This window comes from Oncorhynchus masou, chromosome 16, assembly GCF_036934945.1.
Source record: "Oncorhynchus masou masou isolate Uvic2021 chromosome 16, UVic_Omas_1.1, whole genome shotgun sequence".
Lineage (NCBI taxonomy): Eukaryota > Metazoa > Chordata > Actinopteri > Salmoniformes > Salmonidae > Oncorhynchus > Oncorhynchus masou.
The window spans coordinates 11,408,931-11,427,377 of NC_088227.1; the positions used below are offsets into that span (position 1 = coordinate 11,408,931).

Consider the following 18,447-nt stretch of genomic DNA (forward strand, 5'->3'; position numbering starts at 1 on the left):
TGCACTTTTTAAAATTAATGTAGTTCTGTCCTTGAGCTGTTATTGTTGATTAATGTTCTGTGTTATGTCATGTTTCATGTTTTGTGTGGACCCGAGGATTAGTGTCTGCTGCTTTCGCAACAACTAATGGGAATCCTAATAACATACCAAAAATACCAATTCAGCCATTAAACTCTATAACTGTTTTAAAGTCACCATTTGCCTCATGGTGAAATCTCTGAGCGGTTTCCTTCCTCTCCAGCAACTGGGTTAGGAAGGACGCCTTTATCCTTGTAATGATTGGGTGTTTTGATACCCCATCCAAAGTGCAATTAATAACTTCACCATGCTCAAAGGGATATTCAGTAGGTACCTTTATTTTTGAGGCTTTGGAAAACCTTCTTGGTCTTTGAGGTTGGATCTGTGTTTGAAATGTACTGCTAGACTGAGAGACCTTACAGATAATTGTATGTGTGGGGTACAGAGATTAGGTAGTCATTCAAAAATCATGTTAAACACTATTATTGCACTATCCACTATTATTGGAGTCAGTCCATCCAACTAATTATGTGACTTGTTAAGCAAGTTGAACAATGCTACCTTATATAATGTTACTTACCCTACATTATTCGTCTCATATGCATACGTATATACTGTACTCTATATCATCGACTGCATCCTTATGTAATACATGTATCACTAGCCACTTTAACTATGCCACTTTGTTTACATACTCATCTCATATGTATATACTGTACTCGATACCATCTACTGTATCTTGCCTATGCTGCTCTGTACCATCACTCATTCATATATCCTTATGTACATATTCTTTATCCCCTTACACTGTGTATAAGACAGTAGTTTAGGAATTGTTAGTTAGATTACTTGTTGGTTATTACTGCATTGTCGGAACTAGAAGCACAAGCATTTCGCTACACTCGCATTAACATCTGCTAACCATGTGTATGTGACAAATAAAATTTGATTTGATTTGATTTGACAAAAATATCGGAATTTAATCCATTTCAAATTTCGGCTGTAGAAAACTAAATGTGGAAAAACTCATGAGGTGTGAATACTTCCTGAAGGCACTGCATGCTTCTTTTCACACTTCTATTGGGACTGGACAAAGTGAGGTAATAAGCCCTATACCAACTTTGTATGTTCCATAATATGGTACTACAATATTTTCTGTCAGTAAGGGTATAGACTGTAGGCCTACTTTACTACACGGAGTTTAACATAACCTGCTATAAATAATATAGGCATGTTTTTAAATGTAATTAAAAGTTGTTATTATGCCTTTACTGTGTGGATTACAACGAATTCAGCAAGTAATGACTGCTAAATAAGGCGTATCTAATTCTTCATTAGTTCAGCTGACAAACTTCAATGGTCTGTTACTCACTGGCTGCCTTTACACAGGTAGCCTATATATTCTATATGTTTCACTAATTGGACTTTTGACAAATCATATCAGCTCTGAAAAAGAGCTGATGTGGATAGGTCTGATGTGATTGGTCAAAATACCAATTAGTGGGAAAATGATTAGAATTGGGCTGTCTGTGTAAATGCAGCCACCAGCTTATTTTAGACACTTTCATTTACCTCCGAATGATTTAATCAATGTAACAGGACAAGGTAACCTACTGAAAATACAATTAACTAAGGCAAACTGCTCCTTGAAAACGCATCGATAGGCTACCATTTTTTTATACGACTTGCGTAAATTGCATTCGTAAATGCAAACGGTTAGATGGTGTAGGAATTGTGAGAGACAGTATTTTTATTTTTCCTTTTTTTAACCAGGCAAGTCAGTTAAGAACAAATTCTTATTTTCAATGACGGCCTGGGAACAGTGGGTTAACTGCCTGTTCAGGGGCAGAACGACAGATTTGTACCTTGTCAACTCGGGAGTTTGAACTCGCAACCTTCCGGTTACTAGTCCAACGCTCTAACCACTAGGCTACCCTGCCTAACTTATTTGAAAACCCTTGATAAGTTTTATCTATTTACACTAAATTGTTGAGATAAGTTATTACAGGCTCCACCATGTTTTCACATCCATTTCGGCTTGAGTGTACCCATAATTAGTTTGCGTCTTATTCCCAAAAAGCTAAATATGACTTTATGAATGACGTAATTGCCATATAGAACGATAGACTAGGTAGGCTTTATGGATTATTTTAAGTATGAAACATAAACATATATTCCACCCCTCTGTTCATCTCACACGGTGAAATAAGGCCTACGTGGCAGCGAAGTCCAAGACTTCAAATATTATTTTATCGTTATGTAAGATGTGAGGAATTAAATAGTAAACCTATATCATCATCATGACCATCATCTTACTTTGTACATACTGTAGGAAACAAATGTACAATCCTAAATGTATAGCCTATGACGAAAATAAAATTGTATTATCCACTTCAGATAACTGTTTTTGGAGTGAATATTAGCCTATAGGCTAGTCAAGACCATGTCAATTGTGAAGTTCTCTCTCCTTCAGTGATGTTTTCAGTATTCGATTAGACCCGAAAGATGAAGTAATAATGGGCCCAATAATGCAATTAAAAGATAATAATATTATTAATAATAATATATATAACATATGACATTTAATCGAAAATCAAAAGAAATACATTTTTATTTTTATTTACAATATTTTCAGTGCAAATAATTATTGAAAAATATAAAATACAACAATATTTATTAACGCTTCCAGAGTAAATTACATTAAACATTGTGTCATTTTCTGGGATTTCAGAACGCCGAACACCTGTTTCAGATTAAAATTCACAACAGAATATTTCCTTAATTTGAGGAAAAAGTCATGCACATCGCCTAATACTGACTGACAGAGATGAAATATGGAAGGAGTCGAAAGTAAAAATAATAATAACCCATAGCCTCTGCAGTAGGGCATCCTACTGGCCCTCCATTTTAAGACAAACTTCACTCTGTGTATCAATTTATCAAAATAATATTTATATTAAATTATTAATGTTACATTTAAAAAAAAATACGTTTGACTTTGCACTCATATTTACATGTGTGATGATGCCACAGTTTCTGTGAGGGCACCGACTGAAGTTGCCTCTTCCGTACTCACAGGGGTGGCCCCGGTCATGATCACACTCGTCTTGTTATGCTCAGAAATGTCCACGTCACTCTTGTCCTCCTGTCCTTCCTCGAATTCGGACTCGCAGCTCGCTTCACTCTCACACTCGGACACTTCCGGCTCTTTGGGCTCGGCCTCTGTCAGTGACTTGCCCAGTGTCTCCTTCTCCTTGTCCTTCTGTGCCTGGGCTTCTTTCGAATGCCTCCACTTCATGCGCCTGTTCTGGAACCACACTTTGACCTGACGAGAAAGTGCAAAAGCTCGTTTAAATGTCGACAACACGATCCTGATGCCTAAACTAGTCGCCAACAGGTTGACAATGAATTTTGCTCCATATAAATATGACCCAGAGACCTAATTGATAGCATAAAAGGACAGTATCTACATAACACAACAAAACCGTATAGATACGGAAATCATAGCCTATATTTCATAATGAATATCTTGACAGTAGCCTAGGTAGGCTACAATAAAGTTAATGCAGATTAAAACAACAGTGTGGGTAAAGCTGGGCATACTTTGCGAAAATGTGGGCCTATAGCCTACAAAAACAAATTGTTATTAACACATCAGCTGGGCTATAGGCTAGTACTATGTGTATTGCTTAACCCAATGGAGTTAAGATTATGACCTTTCTCCATTTGCAATAACTCGTTGTAATCGACTTTCATTTCCCTAAAAGTTCTCGATTGCGAAATTATGAAGTTGCCTACTAGGATATATTACCGGGTGTGTCCTCTGAGTGGCGGCTTCCCGTCTTAACAACACAAGACCAGGGCTCTATTCAATCCGTATCGCGAAAGTTCAGCGTTATGGCATTATTGAAATTTAAAGACAATGTTCATGATTTAGCGGAGACTGCATTCACGGTAAACGCTCATATGTCGACTCAGTCTCAAATTACATTTAGGGTATATTTCTATCGCGCAATCTTTAACGCTTCAGCTAAACTTATTGAATATATATATTACACTATTAGGTATGTCTTTCCATCTCAAGAAGAAAGGATTCTTAAAATAACTAAAAAATGTGCATATAGTCCATAATACAATATCCAAAAAATTGGGGCCTATAGGCTACAACATGATGCAAGTAACGTACCTGTGCATCTGTTAGGCCAAGCATTGCTGCCAGTTGTTTTCTGTCGGGTTTGGTGACGTATTTCTGTATTTCGAATCGTTTCTCAAGTCCTTTTCTTTGCAGGTTGGAGAAAACCGCTCGCGACCAGGACCTCTTCCTTTTGTATGTCTGTGGTATCGTGTCTTTTGTGAGGACAGCATACGGACCTGTATAAATAAAGGGACATAAAGGTTGAGCAATGTTATTTATTCGTTCAAATTTCAAAGTGCACTGGTAAATTATAGTTGGATATCCTAGAAAAGTGGTGTCATGCCATCAAACATGCCAAATTATATTCACTTGAAAAACACGATCAACAGAAGATAGGCCTATGGTTTAAAAACACTGAGCAAAGTCTGAATAATAACGGCTATGTACAAATATTGTTTGAGTCCTTAAATGCCATGTGTGCGGAAAAGGTCCCTATGAAGCCTATGTGCTGACGGCTACACTACCTGGGAAGGTGTCCTGAAACTGATGCTGCCCTGATTGCCTGGCGCCGTTTAGTGAGCTCATCGTGGAGGACGTGTCGCTCATCGCTGGGTCTATGGATGCGAAGTACTGGTTCGCCGAGGGCTGCACGGGCATGTGGAACCCTGACTGACGATTCGAGCTAACAATGGACGTGAGATCTGTCACAGGGCGAGAGATAAATAAGTAAGAAATTACCGCAACGTATGAAATACGAGTATTTGTCAATGGTAAAACTTTTCATCTAAAAATGACTTTGGTGTGCGAGTCTGAATGTTTAAACCTTTATTTAACTAGGCAAGTCATTTAATAACAAATTCTTATTCATAATGACGGTTTAGGACCAGTGGATTAAATGCCTAGATCAGTGGCTGAACGACAGATTTTTACCTTGTCAGCGGGGGGATTCGATCGAACCTTTAGGTTAGTGGCCCAACACTAGGCTATCTGCCGTCCCAAGCTAAATAATACCTAGTTTTATAGTGAGGCAGCTGTGGCAGCTTGGAAGTTTATATAGAGGTTTTGTGTGCGTAAATAATAAAGTGCATGATCTAGTCACTGTGGTTTAGGTGCCTTCGAGGTCAGTAATTTATAAACGTAGCCTTTAATTAAGTCAATGCAGCCACATTTAAAAAAAAAAAGTGCCTTTACAGCATCATGGTATTCTTGAATGCTTTCTATGGCAGTAAAATAATCTTGATGTAGGCCTATAAATAGTTAATAGAGAATTAATTTTGACAACGGTATGAAAGTTCATTTAAAAGGTTACCTCTTAAAGACAATATGTCTTTTGTTTTTGAGTCGAAGTCTGTTGACAATATCCGATCGATTCCGAACTTGAGGTCCTTGCTTGATGGTGGAGGAGCTTGTTGGGAATTGAAACTCGTTCTAGATACAGACGTTAAGTGTATTCCGTGCCTGTGATATGGAGACCCGGGGTTCAGTCTCCCACCGTAGACCGACTGTTCTGGCCCCACCGGGGAAGGACGCAACGGAGATCCAGAGGTGTGGACCTGAGAACGGTGTCCCATATGAGCCATGAGTGCCGAGGATCCCGGGATGTTCTCGGCATCCCCAACCTGCAAAATGTCAGCAATGCAAAATGAGGGCTTCTTCATTGTATCCACAGCGAAACCACCCGCACAATAGGCAGACCAAAGACTAAAATTTGATGCGTAAAACGGATTGAGTCCTGCCGTATACATCCTGAACTCGTAATGTTGCCCTTCGGTTGATCACAAACGATGATAGAACAATAAATTCGGCATGTAACGTTGAGTTAACTGTAGTCAGAAAGGCTGCCGTCTTTGTGTAAGTGCCAGAAATCTCTCACACAACTCTGACATGTTAGTCTTTGGTCTAAGTACTTCAACGTTGAAGTTTTTCCTCTGACACGGATTGGTTGCTTTCTAGCCAATAGAAGTTTGGTTTCGACACCCAAACACGCCCTTGTGATGGAAATGTGTAGCTAATGACCATATATTGAATATCTTCATAAACATTTTCAACAGCAGTCACAGGCAACATCATCATCTTCGTCACTATCTTGTTCATCGTGGATGGCATGCAGCAACGACAACAATAATTGCAAGGGCAAACGTCTTCTGCAAGATGAACATGTACACATGTCGAATAATGTAATTACGTTTATCCTTGCACTCGGCTTTTAGGCATTCGCCTGTATTTGTTTCTGAATACTTAAAAAAAAAGTTGATACAAAAAGTATTAGGCTGCACTAGTGGAAACATATTTTCATATTTTCTGCATTGGGTTGGGTGTTTTGTCGCTCAAATGACAAAACAACTGCAAATTAAACGATTTAGGCTACAAAAAAAGTAAACACGGACAATATTGAAGATTGCATTTGACAAAGATGTCATATTTTTTGTGCCATGTTTAATTTCTGACAATATCATCAATCGAACATCATACATTTAGGTTACAAGCTAAAACAAGTAAAGTACCACGATCTACATGGTATATGCAGCGCCGAGTGCAGGAAACTATAGTTTCTATTGGATTCAGATTACTGTTTTTTTATGGGCTGTGATTCGTGCGAAATGAGCAGATATGCCTGTTGGATTTGTCTCAAAATAGAACATGTTTAACTATTTTAGGATACAGCAGCAATCCTTATTTCTTCCTTGGTAGAGGGGGAAACTTTATAATTACTGTTAGAACTTCCTTTTTTCAATATTTGTGCAACTTTATCTCGACCTGCAAGTTGCATGGTGACGCAAATCCGTCCCTATGCTCATAATAAACAGAGGAAATCTATTCCCCTCTTAAACGAAAACAAAATTAACTTCAGAGGCAATACTTCACCGGGTAACGAACATAATGGGAGGCTGATTATTATAACAATGACAGATATGTATGGGTAAATTGTATTTTTTAAGTATTATTGTAAGCAGGATTAGGTCTATACTTTTTTGTCATTTTATATGGATAATAATATAAAAATAATCACAATCATAATCAGCATCATCATAACAATAAAAGTACAATCATATCCATATTGATAATAATATAAAATCGTTTACTCGTGGAATATTGTTGTTGTTTTTTAATCAAACTGAATCTCTATAACATGCTTACTTTCTCATACACTCCTCTAAAATGGAGAAAGTAGTGTGCTTGTGTGTTTGTTTGCCTGCGTGCATATCTGACATGGGGACGAGTTTGTATCGTGCAGGTACACGTTCCCAAATTCCCACGCCACGGATCTAGGCCCATGTACTGTTTAACCCATTGTCATTACTGCATTCATTAGACTTGATTCATTGCCGGCAGGATCTATGACCCTGACTGCCTGCTATCGTGATGTTTTCGGATGACACTTTTCCGGGTTCAAATTAGAAATTAAATGTAGGCTAACGTTTGCCCCCCGATCATGCAGTCAAAACAATCCAGGGAAAAGGATGTAGCAGAGGCACAAAGGTTTACCACGCCTAAGTTATTTCAGGTGCCGATGAGCCTTCAGAGGGAAGCATTAAAACATGCACACTAAAACATGTCAAGGCACTGGAGGCTTGACACTCAAGCACGTCAGTAAGTCAGTAAAATAGTGCCATTTAATTTAGGAAATTATTTCATAGTGAGTGAAGGTCAGGTTTGTCCAGTTGAAAATGAAAGTATGACCCATGTGACAAAGGCCTACAGTTATTGTTTCAGCTCTGATAAAATTGTTTATTTGCCTTTAGTTTTCAATTATATCAATGCAGGTTTGTGTTTAAACACCAATAACATTGTACTAGCTACACATAGTCCATTTAAAAGTGCTTTGTATTATACTTTATCCTGGAAATGTTGATTGAGGCTATCAGAACTTCCTAAGACAACTGTATAAGCACGTTGAAAAAGAAAATGTCAAACCATGCATGAGTCCCAGTAAACAGTGGCAGATAAAATATATATATAAGTTTGACAGCTACAGCTGGCTTCAAGCCTATTGTTGTCAGTTGATTTCTCAGTGTGTATTTTTCAGGAAGGCTTATCCGAGCTCAGGAAGGCTGATTGAGCGCCTCATCTAACAAATCTCTCGGATCAGATTTTGGGAGTCAATTAAATAATTTCCATTACTACACTGAGAATTATTACTCTACTCTGGTAAAACGTCGACCCAGGCCAAGATGACTATTTCTGGCAATGTTTGTCTCAGGAAGGAACTTTCGTAGATTTAATGGGACCTGGGCCATTGTACATGGCCTTCTGTATGGCATAGTGCCATCATTTTCAAAGCAAAAAATATATATTTTAAGGGAGTTATCCAACGTCAATTGAAAACAGGATTATCCCGTTTTGTAACCCCAAATGTGGCTTTTATTATATGTATTCATATTTTAATCTGTTCTGTTTAATAGGTCCCCATGTTATGAGGGAAATGGACTCTCCATCATGTGAAAAGGTCTAGATGTTTTTGAGGATTGTTTCAGGGTGTCTGTCCGCCCACTGGTTCAACAAACATCAATTGTCTGTGTTATGTCTGTGTTGGTCCATATGAGTATTCCCATGACCTCTTTGACAGAGGGTTGGGACACCAGGCTAGCACAAAAAAATATATCCCTATAGGTCTCAGTAGGCCACATTAGGACACAGACCACATTATCCAGGTTTTGAATCTAATAAGAGAGAGCTCTTAATGTATTCCTTTATTTGTGATTGAAACATCATCTAAATGCATCAGGACCCTTTGGGAGACTTAGGCTGTTTGTTTTTGTTGCTGAATATTTGGAGGCCTATCAGTGTTGGACTGTTGCTAGGGCCAGCCAAGAGGAGAGGAGCTATAGCCCAGCTGCCCATCAGTGGAGACAGGACTCATCACGCAGGAAACATAACAATCTAAATATCCTTATCTTCCACCACTGATCATGGGAAAATATGGAAACCTCGTGGATTTTCCCCTACCCTTTAGGCCAGCAATCACCATCCGGAGAGTTCCACTCATATGGCCATTAAATGTAACTCCACAAACTTCATCACAGGCTATAACAGTGATTGTCTCTGAATATGTCCACCCCAGACAAGTGACTCATAAATGCCCTCTTGTACCAATCCAAATGTATACCTAGTATATTTAGCTAATGAATAAGTCACAAACACATTTTATTAAATCCATATATAATGACTTTTCAATGTTAGTAGGGCTAGTTGTATTTCAACTCCCTCCTCCCAATTAAATATAATTGTCTAATGTTTTTCATTCCCCATCTCTTTGAGAAAAAAGAGAGCAAAACCCTATACTTACCACTCAAACAGAAACATCCAGATTTATAATGCCAACAGCCAAACCTGAATGTAGTTTAATCTCCACAGTTATTGTGGTTTTAGGCCATATTAAACTCAAATAAAAATAATTAACCAGAAGGCACATCATTAAAATCACATCATTGAAAAGGAAGACCCTGAAAGGCTACAGTGCGGGCGACATTATCTTTTTTTCTCTCCATTTGTGGTCATAGAATTATACTGTTCTCCTACCTTTGCCCCACAGAAGAGTATAGATAAAACATTACGTGGTCATTAGATGGACATTAGGAGTGGTAGACTAACTACACTCGCCTCAGTCTGCCCTGTCGTTTAAACAATCGAAGGGCTTATTTAATGGAAGCTTTTAAATATGATGGTGTCCCAGTGTCTGTACATTAACAACCTTTGTGTTTACATAAAAACAGCCCCGTTGCAGATTAAAGTCGCTCCCCTCTTCGCCTCTTGTGACTGGTGCATTTAGGGCCTTCTGATTACTCGCTGGGTCAATGTACACAGGGTTAAATCACATTTGCTGAGTACTCCGGGGTTACAGCGCTAAATAAGAGAGGAGACTAATGGAAACGTAAAAGGTCATCATAACAAACCATTACTTCTTTTTCTCTCCCAGTGTCCTGGCAGGCATCCCATGAGGCCGAGAAGATTCGAGGAACAGTGCGCACTCTGTGTAATGACGCCCATGTGACCGATGGCCCAGGTCACTTGGCAACCCCGTGGGCCAAAAAAATGAAGTTATAGGCTCTCTTTAAGTATTGTCTGCGACTGTGTGCTAGAGTGATCAATTTTGCATGTATTTAGCGCAACCCTTCACCATTGAGGTAAAGCAGAGCCTCTAAGGGCCGAGGCGATAGATCTGTACCAATGTCACACACTGTAAAATTGTTGTAATAACAAGCCGATGTGGAAACAATTGCGAGGGGTTAGCACCTGTACTTCCCAGATCTGGCCTACTAGAGCTGAATAACGTTCAATAGGCCTAGAACATTACACAGCCTTATTTTAACTTCTGAAAATGATTGTTATAGTCTACATCAGCCATAATGTTCTCCACCTGATTTATGGCCGTTAACAAAACAATTAAATCAAGGTTATGATCGGGCGTGTTCTTGCAGAGCGACATTTCACACTCCAAGTATCATCTTGATGGATTCCAGTTTTGTCAACGCTCCAGAGCTGTCCAAACAGACCGTGTTTTATTACATCTCCCTGAAAGTACAGCTGTCAAAATTACGAATGTATAGGACTTGTCATTAAACCAGAAACATCGTCTTAGCAATGCCAAAATGAGACAATAACATACATTGAACAGTCATAATAGTTATTATATTTAATTTTCGAATCTTCATCGCGAATCTGGGTAGTATGTGGGAATACTATGCGTCAAGATCTATTTCAATGCCTTGTAATTGAATTGATTTGACATAAATCAAAATGTACAGCATCGAATATATAATGTAGCCTAACAAAAATATGAATGCTCTTATTCATTTTGAGAGCAAGACAAATTCACATTTTTGTTATAGGCCCCAGGCCTATATATTATCCTAACGTTTTGTAAATATCCTATCCATCTTTGGGTGGCAATAATGTTTTCTCTAATAAATCCGTATTCCTTTTCTTTGTGCAGTTTTCAGTATGGACACCTGGGCAGCCACAATTAGCCTACAGCACTTCCTCCCCCAGGACACCAATGCACTTTCACTTATAAAGATCACACCCCAGGGAGCACAGGTCCCGAGGCATCCATATACATGTGTTTAAAAAATACACCAATAATAGTTTTTCCACACAATCCCAAGCGCCCTATTTCATGTACAGTTTTAATGTAGGCTAATGCATTTTAAAATATATTTTATCATGTCAGCCTAAAGGTCATCAGATAATAGACAATACAGATACAGTAGCCTCATTTGTTTTTATTATGAAATTAAGTTTATTTGGAAGCACGTGAAGCTATTTGGCTGTTATGCCAACTATAGTGGCTTGTGAATATCAGTAGCCCAATTGTATTTATTCCTGCTAAATAATTAATTAATAACTGAAGGTGATTATATTGTTATTACATGTGTCTATTGCTTATCTCTACAGGCTATTGTTAATAAAGAATGGTTATTAAATGTAGCCTTATCAAGTTGTAGGCTACCCAGGGCTTTTGGGTGCAATTTACCTTTCAGGCACACACACACGTTTACAAAATTATATTAGCTAACAAACCCTTCGTTGTAGACATTGCCTTTATTAAAATGTATAAGGTGCAGTGTTGCTGTGTAGGTCTAGCTTACCTGGGTATGATAGGATACCCCATTTATACATTCTTCAGGCTAGCCTACATTACCAGTTAAGCTGCTCATTTCTTCACAGCTCCTCTCTATTGATTCACCAATTAGGTTACAGTTGGCCGAGTCTGGGTATCAGTCTTTTTTAGGTAACATTCCACTGAAATCTTTGGCATATAACAGGAGTGAAATGCAATAACTGAAAAGAGATGGCAACCAGGCTACAGTTGGCCTTTAAATAAAAGGCTATATTCTAACATCCTTCTTGAAATCGGAAACAATTTTTGACTATTGTTTTATGTGATCAGAGATTCTAGTCCCCGTGCAGGTCCTTATTTGGGGTCTCGATACACAGGTCAACTTTAACAAAATGCTGTCATCTAGTGGTGGTTCTTAGAAACAACCTGTCATTTAAACAAATGGAACTTGTAATTTGAGCTAAATAGACTGTGCTTACACAGGCAGACCAATTCTGATATATTTTTCAGATCAGCTCTGAAAAGTATCTGATGTGATTGGTCAAAAGACCAATTTGTGGAATAAAATATCAGAATTTGGGCTGCAGGTTAGAGCATTGGGTCAGTAACTGTTGTTCTACACCTGAACAAGGCCACTGTTCCTAGGCTGTCATTGTAAATAAGACTCTGACTTGCCTAGTAAAATAAACAATTGGACTGCCTGTGTAGACAGAGACATACAGTCTTGGCATTATGGTAAGCCTATGCCATGAGCAACTAGAAAATTGCAGATTAAAAAAAAGACAGCATGGAAAAATGTCTGTCAGATGCTCATGGCGACGTATTAAAATCTGTTGACCTCGGATCAGTTATGTGCAGGGGCGCAACTTTGGTTTTAGAAGTGTGGGGGACATACTTTTTTATTGATTTATTTTTTTGTCAGATAAACACTCCAAACAGCCTACCCGGCCGCTCGGAGGTGCCCACATGATCTTAAAGCACACCGTTAGTTTGTATCAAATTCCAATGACAAAACTGGGGGCGTCAAAAATGCTATTTCAGAATGTGGGAGGGACATGTCCACCCCGTCCCCAGTCAACGTTGCGCCCCTGGTTATGTGCAGAAAAACATTCTCTTTTTGTCTTAACCATCATTGCGCTTCCCAACAATGTCTAAATTCGGATTTTAACTTGGTCGGTGCTATCCGCAATCCTTTGGGCTTCTCAACTCTGACGTTTAATTTAAATGGTTAATGTAAGGGTTATGGTTAGGGTAGTGGATTAGGTTAGGGTTTAGAGTAGGGACGTCCCAAGGATCCCACATAGCACTAACCATTAAGGTGGGATCCTGGTTAGCACTAACCATTACTACACATTGGGCTATATTTAGTGCATTGAGTGTGACACAGCATCAGGGAGGTTTTTCTCCTAAAATGTTGATGTAGATCATCAAATCCAAGCACGTTGAGTGTATTGTGGACAATGCGCTTCTCCACTGAAACCAGTGCTGTTCAATTCCGGTCCTGGATGGCCGAAACACTTCTGAGTTTTGTTTCTACCTGGTAGTTATTTGCACTCACCTGAATCAGTCCCTGATTAGAAGGAGAGGATGAAAACCAGAAGTGTTTTGGCCCTCCAGGTCCGATATTGAACAACCCTGGCCTACACTAATGCACAACAGGCTTGTCAAGTACCAATCATTTGGTGGGATTGATCCCGTTTCTTATCCCAATAAGCAATCTATTTGTCTTTCCTCATAGCACACGTTCAGCTGTGGTAAGAATGTTAAAGATCCAACTGTCCACTTGACAGTCTTCTAAGGAAAGAAACTGCCCCGTAGAGACTCACTTTCGATTCATTTTCAATGTTTCATTTAAATGGCAAGGTTTAAAGAGGTAGCCCATGCTATTTATTTTGTAAGGCATGCATGTATGTATAGCTTTTTGCATGTATAGGTGTATTTCACTTTTCAGAATCGCCCATCATAATGACATTAGTCTTCTATTCTTAAGATTAAAACTTTGAGCTTGAATGACCAGACACACAGTGAAGGACATGGTTTTCAGAACTTACAGATCAAACTTATCTTGGATTGTGTTGAAACCATATCCATTTTACTAGACTACCACATCACATAATACAACTAAGCCATTACATTTGATGGAAATATTGTCTTTCAGTTTCATGTAGGGGAAATGTAATCTAACAGCAGAACAACAGGATCGCTGATCTCTATTGGATGTTCCAGATGATCCAGCTGCAGTTGGTTGATTGCAGGATATGCTGGCGTTTAACCTCTGGCCTCAATTAGGTTCTAAACTGTTAGGGAGGATATTTTGCTGGTAGCAGGCAGGGCCAAGTAGAACTCCAGCTGGTGGCCGGTGGCCAGCTGGTGGCCGGTGTTGGTATGACAGGAGACAGGTGTAACTGGACACCTGCACTGGCTTGGATATTCATTTTTAAAGGGGAAATTCAAGGGGACATTAAAGAGGAAGGACAAGTTATACATTTGGCAGATGTTTGTAACCTTTGTATCATAAATAACCATTATAGCAGAATCTTTAGTATACTGATGAATGTTGGTCAAAATGCAGAAATCCTGGGTCATTTCACCAATTCAGTGAAACTAAAAATGTTGATTTCGCCGAATTTTTACATTCTGGCATAAAGAGCACATTTTCAATTTCATAAAAAAAAGTTTACCCATCTAAAGAGGTTAAAGAAATAAATTACTGTAGTAAGGGACTGTACGTTTTTTTGTAATGTGGGAAACTTAGAGTAAATTGGATCGCTGAAATTAAAATGGATGGGCCTCCCGTTAGTAAAATATGTTTTACCCCGACCCCCCGAACGCTTGAAAAAACATGTGACCCTCCCCTATACCCAAAATAATAATTCAAACATAAAGTGGATAGCAGAGAACATGCCTACCGTTTACCCTCACTCCTAGGACAGACCAGAGCCTTAGATATGCAGTTTTAGAAACTGTTCTTCGTTTTGTAAGCATTACTACATGGCAAAGCAGCCAGAAGATTGTGGTTTGCAGGTCATAAAAGCACTGATAAAGGGTGAACATATATCCATTATCATAAAAGCACTGCATGGATCTCTCATCTTATTTGCGGTCCGAGAAAAAAAAGAGCTTTTAATAAACGCATTTCATGGAAGTCTACGTAATTTTATATGACTGGAGACAAGCAGAATGTTTTTCATACCACAATAGAGCATGACAATGCATGAGCGCATGCTGCAGCACCGGAGATGTTTTGATTTCTATACAGACTTTTGTTTAAAAAAATAATAGTTTAAGTTTGGAACAGTGCTAAAGTTGAGCCCAACAGAACCAGTTACAACTAAACTATCTGACCATTAATGTATTCGAGAAAAAGGCATGAGTTGTTTAACACAGCATCCGCATATCATCAGGTAGGCCTATATGCACTTGTAAAATAAAATCATTTGGGAAACTATCATTTTCAAATTGATTCTTATTTATTCCATGATATTGTTGTTACAAAATAGATGTGTTGACTGTGATTAGGGCATGGGAATATAAGAGCATCTGCTAGGCTAAATTAACTAGTCATGCATAGCTCACCACATAATCCTCAAACCAAAGACTGGCCAAACACATTCAAAGGCACTGTATAGCCTAATAAGGCATTTTCGTTTCATGATTATTTAATTCTAAGACATTTAAAATATATATTTTATACTGCCTAAATGCTCAATTTATAGTCATGTTGTTGAAGTACTGTTGTTGATGTGTTGTTGAAAAGCTGAGCGCTCCTGCCAGCCTGTACTGTGTAACAAAGGCTCAGACCCGGCGGCAGAACGAATCAGTTCGACTGGCCTTTGATTTCCATAGGGTGGAAATCTTTTTCACAGGACCTCCTAAGTGTGATCGCACTCCTATGCGCATTTTCTTCAAACAGTTGCACATCAATAATAACGTTTTCGTTTCTCAAAATCATTGTCACATGGTTAATCATAAAAATCTTAAGTAAAATGATAAAATGATAAAAATCATGTGATCCATTGGCGGCGAAAGAAATGAGAGCATATAACTCAGACATAGCAGTAGGCCTATAACCTCGTCAATTAAGTAAAATACATAAGCCTTAAAGCCGACAAATACAAACAGTAGAAAATATCATGAGGAAAATTCCGGTTCTTTCAATCACATTCATCTATCTACTCAAACGGTCTGCCTCCCTTTCTATCTGACTTGACTGTAGCTGGTGCTGCAGAAGTGCAACATCGTATCAACTCATCACTTGATCCGTCTGGACGCAGTAGCTAGCAAACGTGCAGCATTGTATCAACTAGCCTATTGAAGGCCCTCAGTTTCCTGCGCCAGTGAGCTCGGGACAGAAAGCTGTTTTTATGACGTTTCCACTGCATATATATGGAATAATAAGGTCCTTATATGTTGCTCTTTTACATTGCTTGATGATTATCGAGGCCAGGGGTGTTGTAAAGATTTTCAAATACTGAGGAACTACAGTATCTTTCGCAATGGATGTTAAAAAACAGACTTCGTTGGCGAAGAAAAAATGAGTGGTGTACATGGTGAGTTAAGACAATCAGAAAGCAGACATTGCAAAATAGGCACTTTCCTACATTCTAGACAGAGACGCACCATATTTTCAGCTCACCCCCCCCACACCTCTTCTTCTTGACGCAATATTTTAAATAAGACACATTATCTTCACACATATTTTAGACACTTTTCACTGACAGCCGCAACTCAATCCGCTAGACCTAATGCCACGCGCAGACTGGTGATTTGAAACAATCCACATTACTGTATTTTAATCTTCTGTGGTTAAATCCTGGTGAAGTATTTTGAATGATTTAATTTAAACAGGAGTAATTATATATATATATACTTTTGGCGAAACATCCATTTTACTTTAGGGCAATGCAGCATTCTAACAGTGCACTGTGCACCCGCAAACGTTCCTTTCTAATTCGCAAGAGGCTGAAACCAGAGATCTGTAGCCTATAATGACGAGCAGCTTTACGTCTTCGTCTTTGTCCCAAAGACGGGAAAACAGTCGACAAGCTGAAGTCTGCATATTATTCCCATAGACACGCATTGGGTTTATACTGGACATAATTTGGCCAGAGTTTATATATTTTTTTAAATATATATATATATATTGATTTAACTAGGAAAGTCAAGTAATAACAAATTCTTATTTGCAATGACGGTGGGTTAACTGCCTTGTTCAGGGGCAGAACGACAGATTTTTACCTTGCCAGCTTGGGGATTCGATTTTACAAGTCCAACGCTCTAACCACTAGGCTACCTGCCGCTCCAGGTAGCGGCAAATAGAGTAATCCCTCTCGTTTCGCCTCTTCCTCTCTGCCGAAACGATATCACCGGAGAAAGCAGCCGAGCGAGCGAAACGGCACCTCTCTATTTGTAGCCCATGTACTGTCTGTATCGGATGCTGTCTGGCCAGAAATAGTATTGTCATGCCATACTCATTTGGTCCAGACAGCATCAGATACATGGTCTACACATACTTAAACAGAGGGGCGCTGTTTTGCTTACTCGGATGCATTAATTGATGCGTCTTTCTGTTGGCGCCATCTCGGTCAAATAAATAATAAATATTGGACGGGCGAGAAGGTACGGTAGGGCGGGCCAGGCCCCAAAGTCCCACCATAACGCTGGCCCTTCATTTTCCTTCCTTCTTGGCTACCTGGCTTGCTGCTGACTGATTTAGAGTTACTATGTTGTTTAATATCCTGTTAAATGTCTAACATCAATTGATAATGACATAATCACACATTAGGCTTCTTCCCAGGCAAAGTATTTTTGTTGTCTCCTATAGGTTATAGTGCAGCCTCTGAATATCTTAGAAACAAATCAAAGATATGCCATTTGCATCGGTCACTTCTTTCCACTGCATTTTATAGATTGATTCTTCATAAAGCAACGCGGACTAAAGTGTAGTTATATATTGAATACAAATATAAATGCAACATGTAGTGTTGGTCCCATGTTTCATGAGCTGAATTAAAAGATCCCATAATTGTTCCATACCCACAAAAAGCGTATTTCTCTAAAAACGTTGTGCACAAATTTGTTTACATCCGTGTTAGTGAACATTTCTCCTTTGCCAAGATAATTAATCCACCTGACAGATGTGGCATATCAAGAAGCTGATTAAAGAACATGATCATTACACAGGTACCAGAAACAAGCTATAAAATGCCACATTAAAATGTGAGGTTTTGTCACAAAACACATTGCCACAAGCAGGCTGTCATGTGCCTTTTATTGAGGAGTGGCATCCATGTGGCCACTCTACCATAAAGGCCTGAGTGCTGCAGAGATAGTTGTCCTTCTGGAAGGTTCTCCCATCTCCACAAAGGAACTCTAGAGCTCTGTCAGAATGACCATCGGGTTCATGGTCACCTCCCTGACCAAGGCCCTTCTCCCCCGATTGCTCAGTTTGGCCGGGCGGTCAGCTCTAGGAAGAGTCTTAGTGGTTCCAAACTTTTTCCATTTAAGAATGATGGAGGCCACTGTATTCTTGGGGATATTCAATGCTAAAGACATTTTTTGGTACCATTCCCCAGATATGTGCCTTGCTTTGTCATTGTGGGGTATTGTGTGTAGATTGCTGAGAATTGTTTTTTTTAAATAAATACATTTCAGAACAAGGCTGTAACGAATGTTTTGGGGAAAGAGTCAAGGGGTCTGAATACTTTCAGATGGCACTGTATATATATATATA

The 18,447-nt window shown here is 39.0% G+C and overlaps 1 protein-coding gene across 2 annotated transcripts; it reads right to left on the reverse strand.

Annotated features, from left to right (window-relative positions):
* Nucleotides 1-2,611: 2,611 nt before the first annotated feature.
* Nucleotides 2,612-6,056, reverse strand: LOC135557466 (H2.0-like homeobox protein). 2 transcript variants are annotated; one of them, XM_064990732.1, is made up of 4 exons: nt 5,463-6,056; nt 4,678-4,854; nt 4,205-4,389; nt 2,612-3,343 (listed from the first exon to the last, which is right to left on the reverse strand). In XM_064990732.1, exons 1-4 carry the CDS (start codon nt 5,896-5,898, stop codon nt 3,029-3,031), a joined length of 1,113 nt encoding a protein of 370 aa, XP_064846804.1. In that variant the 5' UTR covers nt 5,899-6,056; the 3' UTR covers nt 2,612-3,028. The 2 variants fall into 2 exon arrangements, with proteins under 2 accessions (XP_064846804.1, XP_064846805.1); XM_064990733.1 differs by lacking the exon at nt 4,678-4,854 and having other exon boundaries at nt 5,463-6,055.
* Nucleotides 6,057-18,447: the final 12,391 nt, after the last annotated feature.